Raw genomic sequence first — 10,758 nt, 5'->3', positions numbered from 1 at the left:
ACCAGAATGTTAATAACAGAAAGAAACAACCCTTTTGTGTGAATGAGTGTAAATGGGGGAGGGAGGTTTTTTGGGTTGGTGCACTAATTGTAAGTGTATCTTGTGTTTTTTATGTTGATTTAATCCATCTCATCCATCTTCTTCCGCTTATCCGAGGTCGGGTCGCGGGGGCAGCAGCCTAAGCAGGGAAGCCCAGACTTCCCTCTCCCCAGCCACTTCGTCCAGCTCCTCCCGGGGGATCCCGAGGCGTTCCCAGGCCAGCCGGGAGACATAGTCTTCCCAACGTGTCCTGGGTCTTCCCCGTGGCCTCCTACCGGTCGGACGTGCCCTAAACACCTCCCTAGGGAGGCGATCGGCTGGCATCCTGACCAGATGCCCGAACCACCTCATCTGGCTCCTCTCGATGTGGAGGAGCAGCGGCTTTACTTTGAGCTCCCCCCGGATGACAGAGCTTCTCACCCTATCTCTAAGGGAGAGCCCCGCCACCCGGCGGAGGAAACTCATTTTGGCCGCTTGTACCCGTGATCTTGTCCTTTCGGTCATAACCCAAAGCTCATGACCATAGGTGAGGATGGGAACGTAGTTTGACCGGTAAATTGAGAGCTTTGCCTTCCGGCTCAGCTCCTTCTTCACCACAACGGATCGATACAGCGTCCGCATCACTGAAGATGCCGCACCGATCCGCCTGTCGATCTCACGATCCACTCTTCCCTCACTCGTGAACAAGACTCCGAGGTACTTGAACTCCTCCGCTTGGGGCAGGGTCTCCTCCCCTACCCGAAGATGGCATTCCACCCTTTTCCGGGCGAGAACCATGGACTCGGACTTGGAGGTGCTGATTCTCATACCAGTCGCTTCACACTCGGCTGCGAACCGATCCAGCGAGAGCTGTAGATCCTGGCCAGATGAAGCCATCAGGACCACATCATCTGCAAAAAGCAGAGACCTAATCCTGCAGCCACCAAACCAGATCCCCTCAACGCCTTGACTGCGCCTAGAAATTCTGTCCATAAAAGTTATGAACAGAATCGGTGACAAAGGGCAGCCTTGGCTGAGTCCAACCCTCATTGGAAACGTGTCCGACTTACTGCCGGCAATGCGGACCAAGCTCTGACACTGATCATACAGGGAGCGGACCGCCACAATCAGACAGTCCGATACTCCATACTCTCTGAGCACTCCCCACAGGACTTCCCGAGGGACACGGTCGAATGCCTTCTCCAAGTCCACAAAGCACATGTAGACTGGTTGGACAAACTCCCATGCACCCTCAAGGACCCTGCCGAGAGTATAGAGCTGGTCCACAGTTCTACGACCAGGACGAAAACCACACTGTTCCTCCTGAATCCGAGGTTCGACTATCCGGCGTAGCCTCCTCTCCAGTACACCTGAATAGACCTTACCGGGAAGGCTGAGGAGTGTGATCCCACCATAGTTAGAACACACCCTCCGGTTCCCCTTCTTAAAGAGAGGAACCACCACCCCGGTCTGCCAATCCAGAGGTACCGCCCCCGATGTCCACGCGATGCTGCAGAGTCTTGTCAACCAAGACAGCCCCACAGCATCCAGAGCCTTAAGGAACTCCGGGCGGATTGATTTAATAAAAATTAAATTAAAAAAACGATACCGATAATTTCCGATATTACATTTTAAAGCATTTATCTCTAGTATTTATGTGGACATATTCTTATTCACCTTCATTCATCTACATATGAGCGTATTGGAAAATAAAATAATTTATTCTATTAAAAATGTTCAAAACAACCAATAGACGATCACGGTCATCTTTGTCCGACACGTCAAGGCGAGAAATCATCACCCGGGGTGGAGTCGGCGTCGCGGCGACCGAGCGAGTCACGTGGGCGCCGGCAGGTCAGCTGGCAGCGTGAGCAGCTCGTCCACTTCCTGTTGCAGCGCCGCCGCCTTCTCTTTGAGCAGCATCTGTGACAAACATGGCGTTTACGCCGCGCCCTTTTGGTAGAGGAACACGCGCACAGACGGGTCGCACCCACTTTGGCCGAGGCCACCATCTGATTGGCTTGTTTCCTGTTGAGGTGTTCGACGCTCCTGACCAGGAGGGCGGGGTCAGCGTTGGCGAGGTGGGTCAGCGTCTTGTAGCCTGCGGCGTGCAGCTGCTTGGCCCGCGACTGCGCAAAAAAAACCACACACTCAATAAAAGACATGTTAATGGCGGCAATGACTTCCTGACCTCCATGACGCCCGCCACCTCCATCAGCGGTATAAGCTCCGCCCTCACACAGTAGCTCAGCCGCTTCGTTAGCGCCTCAAACAAGGAACAGAACGGCCACAACTCGTCCAGCTCCTGCCACACACACACACAATAGTCATACACACATATTTGTACGCGTGTGTGTACATGTGTGTGTGTGCAACCTGAGTGAAGTGGAACACACACGAGCAGAAGGCGGCGGCCGAGCTAAGAAGTGATTGGACGAAGCCGCGACTCAGTTGGAACTTCTGGGCCACGCACCACAAGTCGTTCTCCTTGAGCAGCGCTATCAGCACCAGCGCCAAGTACATGCGCTTCATCGCTGCCATGTTGGCACTCTGCACACACACACACACACACACACACTGTCAAGTTCAAACACTGATGACATCTATTAACCAAGACAAGAAGCAAGGAATTAAACAGAAACAGAATTAAATTTGGCTCAATTGAGGAGAAAGGTCTGGGCTGTACTCTTGTACAGTGTCCCACCACGCTCTGACGAAAGATTGTACGCCTCCTCTTTTATTTGGACTTTCCCTGATTACATGGCAACAGCTGTTTTTAAAGGGACGGGGGTCGTAAACATCCATCGCCTTTGGTTACAAAACAGTTCAAAGAAAAGGTCGGTTCAAAGAAAAGGTCGTAAACAGCCGTTGCCCTCGGTCACAAAACACTTCAAAGAAAAGGTGCCTGGAGGGGGGGTCAGGCCCTGCCTCCTCTCCACTTTGTAGATCTCGGGTCAAGACAAAATCTTCCTGTGGATTACAATACATCAAAGACACCTTCATGTCGCTCCCCATCCTACACAGTGGAGGTTTACAAGCCTTTTGATTGGTAAGATCAAAGACAGCTTTTGTCTGCTCGCCGGGAACTCATTGAAACACAAAGTTTTGTGATAACTTAGATACAATTATTCTGACACACACACACACACACACACACACACACACACACACACACACACACACACACACACACACACACACACACTGTCAAGTTCAAACACTGATGGCATCTATTAAACAAGACAAGAAGCAAGGAATTAAACAGAAACAGAATTAAATTTGGCTCAATTGAGGAGAAAGGTCTGGGCTGTACTCTTGTACAGTGTCCCACCACGCTCTGACGAAAGATTGTACGCCTCCTCTTTTATTTGGACTTTCCCTGATTACATGGCAACAGCTGTTTCTAAAGGGACGGGGGTCGTAAACATCCATCGCCTTTGGTTACAAAACAGTTCAAAGAAAAGGTCGGTTCAAAGAAAAGGTCGTAAACAGCCGTTGCCCTCGGTCACAAAACGCTTCAAAGAAAAGGTGCCTGGAGGGGGGTCAGGCCCTGCCTCCTCTCCACTTTGTAGATCTCGGGTCAAGACAAAATCTTCCTGTGGATTACAATACATCAAAGACACCTTCATGTCGCTCCCCATCCTACACAGTGGAGTTTTACAAGCCTTTTGATTGGTAAGATCAAAGACAGCTTTTGTCTGCTCGCCGGGAACTCATTGAAACACAAAGTTTTGTGATAACTTAGATACAATTATTCTGACACACACACACACACACACACACACACACACACACACACACACACACACACACACACACACACACACACACACACTAGTTAGCATTCTCTTGTTCATTGTTTGGGTGTCTCCTGTGCAATGTTCCCTCTAACTTTTCATGTGTCTTAAGTAAATGATGTGAGCAACATCAGACGTACACACTGTGGCCACACCAGCATCACACCTGTCCCAAAACTGACTTGTGTTGTTATTACCGTATTTTTTTTTAACTATAAGGGCGCACTAATAGTATGTAGTATGGTATGCGACTGGGATGAGAATCAGCACCTCCAAGTCCGAGTCCATGGTTCTCGCCCGGAAAAGGGTGGAATGCCATCTTCGGGTTGGGGAGGAGACCCTGCCCCAAGTGGAGGAGTTCAAGTACCTCGGAGTCTTGTTCACGAGTGAGGGAAGAGTGGATCGTGAGATCGACAGGCGGATCGGTGCGGCGTCTTCAGTAATGCGGACGCTGTATCGATCCGTTGTGGTGAAGAAGGAGCTGAGCCGGAAGGCAAAGCTCTCAATTTACCGGTCGATCTACGTTCCCATCCTCACCTATGGTCATGAGCTTTGGGTTATGACCGAAAGGACAAGATCACGGGTACAAGCGGCCGAAATGAGTTTCCTCCGCCGGGTGGCAGGGTTCTCCCTTAGAGATAGGGTGAGAAGCTCTGTCATCCGGGGGGAGCTCAAAGTAAAGCCGCTGCTCCTCCACATGGAGAGGAGCCAGATGAGGTGGTTCGGGCATCTGGTCAGGATGCCACCCGATCGCCTCCCTCGGGAGGTGTTTAGGGCACGTCCGACCGGTAGGAGGCCACGGGGAAGACCCAGAACACGTTGGGAAGACTATGTCTCCCGGCTGGCCTGGGAACGCCTCGGGATCCCCCGGGAGGAGCTGGACGAAGTGGCTGGGGAGAGGGAAGTCTGGGCTTCCCTGCTTAGGCTGCTGCCCCCGCGACCCGACCTCGGATAAGCGGAAGAAGATGGATGGATGGATGGTATTATTTTTTTTTGTCATAAAAAAAAACAATCATGTGTGCTTACGGACTGTATCCCTGCAGACTGTATTGATATATATTGATATATAATGTAGGAACCAGAAATACCGTAATAATAACAGAAAGAAACAACCCTTTTGTGCGAATGAGTGTAAATGGGGGAGGGAAGTTTTTTTGGGTTAGTGCACTAATTGTAAGTGTATCTTGTGTTTTTAATGTTGATTTAATAAAAAATAAAAATAAAAATTGTATTTATTTTTTTTATTTCTTGTGCGGCCCGGTACCAGTCGATCCACGGACCGGTACGGGGCCGCGGCCCGGTGGTTGGGGACCACTGACGTAGACCACAAGGAAGTCTTTTACATTTAGAAAATAAATCAATAAATATGACTCCTTTTATGCGCCTTATAATCCGCTGCGCCAAATATATAAAAAAAGATCAAAAATAGACCATTCATCGGTAGTGCGCCTTATAATCCGGTGCACCCTATGGTCTGGAAAATACGGTACATTAAATGACAGCAGTCATTTTTATGAGACTATTCTCCATACTTGCCAACCTTGAGACCTCCGATTTCGGGAGGTGGGGGCTGGGGGCGTGGTCGGGGTGGGGCGTGGCGTGGTTGGGGGCGTGGTTAAGAGGGGAGGGGTATATTGACAGCTAGAATTCACCAAGTCAAGTATTTCATACATAAATATATATATATTTATATATAGATATCTAAATCCTGAAAATATGCAAACAAAACTGTGTTTAGATAATTGATACTTCAAACTTGCATAAATAAATATTAAGGAATATAACATAACTTGGCTTCTGAGAGTTTCAAAATGTAATGAATAAAATGCTAAAGTTGTTGATAAACAAGCAATTATTTTAATAATTAAATATGGTCATTTTAAATGAATTATTATGATAATTTAAAATCAATTATTTCAAATATGTTTATTTTAATGTATAATTCTATGGCTGGATGTAATAAGGAGTCAGGAAAAAAATACAAATAAAAATAAAATTAATTTTGATGTTTTTAGCAAAATATAGTAAACATGTATTTAGTTTTTGTTTTTTTTAATTAATAAATATATTTATTTTTAGGTAAGATAAACATAATAATACAATTTATCTCTTGTCTGGATGATTTAGTTCTTGTCACCTTGTTGTCCTCCCGTCATGAAAAAAGGCTGTCCTCACTCAGGTCCGCATGGAGCTGGAGGGGGCGTGGCTTCTAGCTCCAGCTGAAAATCGGGAGATTTTCGGGAGAATATTTGTCCCGGGAGGTTTTCGGGAGAGGCGCTGAATTTCGGGTGTCTCCCGGAAAATTCGGGAGGGTTGGCAAGTATGCTATTCTCTAATTATTTTAGGTGTCAAACTTGTTTTATTTGAGGGCCTTGTCGCAGTTATGTTTGCCCTAAGAGCGCCACTTCTAACAGTGAATTATATTATTACACAATTGCCTATGCATTTGATGATTTGTATTTTATTGTACAATGTAAAACATTTTTGTAGATTTTACAGTAAAAAACAGACAGGTCAGTCACAAAAATGTCACCGTAAAATTTACAGTTTTTTTCAGCATGTTACCGTAAATGGAAAAAAACCACTGTTTTTCACGGTACAAAGCTGGCAACTCAGTTGATAGAATTTTACTGTAAAATGTACAGTTTTTTTTACTATAAATATAAAACTGCATTTTTACAGTAAAATTCTCGCAACTTAGCTGCCGGATTTTTACCGTAAAAACGACAACTGTAGATTTTACCGTGTACCGTGTAAACTGGCAGCTCAGTTGCCAGCATTTTATGGTAAAAAAAAACCAGTGGTACTGTTTTTACATGCTGTAAAACCATAGGAAATTTCATAAAGTCGCTGTAAAATCTATTTATAAAATTTGACAATTTGATGAATAACTTGCTTTGAAATCCTAAGTCAAGCAGATAAAAAAGTATTTATTTCTAGTTGAACAAAAACATTGTTTGAATGTATGATCATATATTTGTTACAATATAATATTTATGTTTAAAAAATACGCGATTGCATTGAGTACATGTATTTTTTCTGTCAAAATGGAAAAAACTAATACATTTAGTAAGAAAATATAAAGTACTTTAATGACGCATATTATTTCCAGGCTTTCGAGGGCCAAATAAAATGATGTGGCGGGCCAGATCTGGCCAACTGGTCTTGAGTTTGACACCTGTGTATTAGAGCGTTACACTACTTATTTTCTAAGTGACTTGGCCCACTTACAATGAAAATAAATAAAAAATCTATATTTTATGAGTTATGTATTAGTTTTGTGTGTCTGGTGGGAGTCCTAATTTGGAAACAACGTGTACCCCTTTAAGATCACATTTAGTTCCCATTAAAACATTCGCATGTTGCACAATGAGATGTAAGCATGGGATAAAGTGTACATTCCTGTAAATTTCCATGTGTAAAATGTATCTTTTTTAGTAGCATTTCTGTAATCTAGTAACAGCATTTCACGATTAATATCTAAAAATTTACATTCTTAATAAATGACAGGAGAATAAGCACATATCTGATTGGGGAGTCATAGTGTAACGACTTGGAATTACACTTTGTGTGGTGTTGGAGTTGTCTGACTTTTTGTGTGGCCTTAAACGCATCACTGGCTAAGTGCCTTATGTGGGTGTGTTAGTGCAGGTGAGGATGACAAAGAGTTGGTATTTAGCCTGGTTTGTATTGTGGAAAATGAGCAGTTTTTGGTGTCGTTATGGCCGACAATAAAGAGTTTTGCTCGAGTAAAGTGATCGATTCCTGTACTCCTTAAATACTTGACAGACGATAGAATATTTGAACAGTGTTGACGAACAATCTGTTGTCGTCACCTGTCACTCACAGTTGCTTTGCAAAATCATACAGAATCATTTGTTATGTGTTTATTTTGTTTAGAGTTCAGGTGGACTGCGGCATAGATTTGAGTAAACGTTGGTCCCATGTTACCTTTTTCACCGCCTGTCCCGCGGCTTTCCTCGCCACGAGACTCTCGGGGACGCCGACGTGCGCACACATCTTCTGCTCCGCGGCCGACAGCAGCGCCATCTGAAACGTTTGCAAGCTTCATGTGACACAACCGTGGCCAAGGTGGCGGCCGAGAAGATGGCGCTGACCTGGGTGTAGAAGATCATCCAGTCAGGCGTGCACTGCAGCGTCATGTCGTAAGGCGTGACCAGGTAGACCAGGTGCAGGTAGCTGCTGAGGAGAAGACCTTCCAGACCGATGCACAAGTCTTGGTACAGAACTTGGCTGTGGCTCAGGTCCACAGAACCTGAAAGAAACTCACATGAAGCCACAAAAACTTGCCCAGAAAAACCACAATCTGCGCGTGCGCGGATTTATTTAGCACAAGAGACGTGTCTTTCTCTTTCTCCAAAGAGACTAATCTTCTTCACAAAAGACACGTTTCGACAGTAACAGTTTCCTGGGATTGGCTCTGACCAGCAGGCATGTGATTTGGACTTAATGAAAAAGACTGAAAATAAGCCAGGGATCTGCGGGTCGCAGCTCCTGGTTTTTCAGCAATTGAACATGCAAAAATTAGTAGGTTGTTTTAATGTTTGAAGAATTGAAAAATGATCAACAGAATTGCCATAAATACATACCCCATTCATCTCAATGAATCACTATGTGTGTTTCAGTCACTATGTTATTTAGTCACTACAGTAATTACAACTTGTGTTCGTTCACACTAAGGCTGAAACGACGCGTCGACGTAGTCGACGTTATCGGTTACGTAAATACGTCGACGCCGTTTTTGTGTGTCGGCGCGTCGCATATTTACGTCACTCTACTTTACTGTCATGGCGGAGCGCAAAGCAGACGATGCGAGCGAGGGGAAAAAAGCACGCCAAAAGTCGTCAAAAGTGTGGGAGTATTTCAATAAACGGCCTAATAATGTTGTTGTATGCACACTGTGTCGAGCGGAAATGGCCTATCATAGCAGCACAACGGCTATGAACGAATATTTGAAAAGAAAACCCCCGACAGCGTTCTTGCCATCACCATCAACAAGTCAATCGTCCGCGTGCGTATACGTTGTCATTATTACACAAAAACATGAATGTGTCATTTGTATCTGCGTTGTAAATTCATAAACTAAAGCACCGTTTCGCTCTGAGAGGCGCGTTTGGCGTGCCTGTTCAGTGTTTACAAAGACGCGCTCCTCTTTAACGCTGTGGAGAGGCGGCGGCGGCGAGCGAGCGGCGAGGCGGGGCGCGCCGGGAGCGACGCCGCAATCGTGCCCAGGTGCGCGATCCGCGCAGTTGGAAGAGAAAAGACTTTGTGTAAAATTAAAAGATTGTAAACCTGGCAAAGCCGTCTGGCGTTCAGTCTGTCGGTCCTGAAAGAACCCCACGGCACAAGACGTGTCACAAACGCTAACGTTAATTAGTTGTGCAAATACCTTTTACAACATTAACAGTTACATATACTATGTACAAACGAACAATTAACTTTCACTTTAATCATACTATCATTGTTGTGTTATTAAGCAAAATAAGCAATACTTTTACTTTTGTTGAAATGTTTACACTGTACACTTTTTTGTATTGGATGTTTAGCTTTATTTTTGCACATTTTAGCAAATAAGCAATACTTTTACTTTTGTTGAAATGTTTACACTTGTTACAGAATATTTCCGTTTTGCACTTTTTTGTATTGGATGTTTATCTTTATTTTTGCACATTTTAAAGCAAAATAAGCAATACTTTTACTTTTGAAATGCTTATACTATTCCAGAATATTAAGATTTGCACTGGATGTTTACTTTTATATTTGCACATTAAAAAGCAAATAAGCTACTTTTAATTTTGTTAAATGTTAAAAGTTTTAAATGTTTACAATGTTACAGAATATTTTGTCATGTTGTTGTCAATGTTGACTGAGTGGCCATACTTTTTTTTTTGTAAATAAAAGCCATGCCTTTTGAAAAAACTGGCCTACATTTATTTTTTCCTCTTCATTTTAAATAAAAAAAAAAAATCGGTAAAAGGAAAAATAATCTATAGATTAATCGAAAAAATAATCAATAGATTAACCGATTAATCGAAAAATAATCTATAGATTAATCGATAGAAAAATAATCGTTAGCTGCAGCCCTAGTTCACACCCACAGGAACAACATGGGTTAGCCTACTCTATACAGTATTTACAACCTTACTAGTGTTCACTTCACAGCCACAGATAGTTTAATGTAGTTAAATCTAGTAGTGCACTACGCATAATAAACGCAACATTATTTATTAATATTGCTACTACGGATAATTTCAACAAAAACTCCTCAAAACAGCCCACTACCTATAATATGGGCTTCTTAAACATAAGATCATTATCTTCCAAAACGTTATTAGTTAATGAGGTCATTAGAGACAATAATCTTGACGTCATTGGAGACCTGGCTCAAACCAGACGATTTTTTTGCGCTGGGTGAGGCGTCTCCTCCTGGCTATGCGGGGGCGCATATTGCCCGTCCCATTAAAAGGGGTGGGGGAGTCGCACTCATATACAACAAAAACTTTAACCTTACCCCGAACCTAAATAATAAATATAACTCGTTTGAGGTGCTTACTATGAGGTTTGTCACACCGCTGCCTCTCCACCTGGCTGTTATCTACCGCCCCCCAGGACCCTATTCGGACTTCATCAGTGAATTTTCAGAGTTTGTTGCTGATGTAGTGACGCACGCCGACAATATAATCATAATGGGGGACTTTAATATCCATATGAATACCCCATCGGACCCTCAGTGCATGGCGCTCCAGACCAATCATTCTCCAGTGTAGCAACGTTGTAGCCATCTTACCTCGGACATCTAGCCTCAATCATTACATTGATGTCAATGGTACATGTACTAATTAAATTACCATAACTTGCTCGATTTTCGACCAATTTACAAACAGTTTGCCTTGTTACAAATCTTATTACATGTAGATATGAC

General features: G+C 43.9%; 1 protein-coding gene across 1 annotated transcript in view; it reads right to left on the bottom strand.

The window, feature by feature from the left end:
- Positions 1-1,465: 1,465 nt before the first annotated feature.
- The window catches only part of helq (helicase, POLQ like), a 34,405-nt gene continuing 25,112 nt past the window's right edge, over positions 1,466-10,758 (bottom strand). The window contains exons 13-18 of the mRNA XM_061927008.2: positions 7,934-8,091; positions 7,767-7,865; positions 2,395-2,568; positions 2,210-2,323; positions 2,013-2,147; positions 1,466-1,941 (exon numbers count right to left, since the gene is read on the bottom strand). Coding sequence (XP_061782992.1) covers positions 1,855-1,941; positions 2,013-2,147; positions 2,210-2,323; positions 2,395-2,568; positions 7,767-7,865; positions 7,934-8,091 — 767 coding nt within the window. The 3' untranslated portion in view covers positions 1,466-1,854. The remainder of the gene's footprint in view (positions 1,942-2,012; positions 2,148-2,209; positions 2,324-2,394; positions 2,569-7,766; positions 7,866-7,933; positions 8,092-10,758) is intronic.

This window comes from Nerophis lumbriciformis, linkage group LG32, assembly GCF_033978685.3.
Source record: "Nerophis lumbriciformis linkage group LG32, RoL_Nlum_v2.1, whole genome shotgun sequence".
Lineage (NCBI taxonomy): Eukaryota > Metazoa > Chordata > Actinopteri > Syngnathiformes > Syngnathidae > Nerophis > Nerophis lumbriciformis.
Note: the sequence above shows the minus strand (reverse complement) of the source record. Positions and strands in the feature narration are given on the sequence as shown.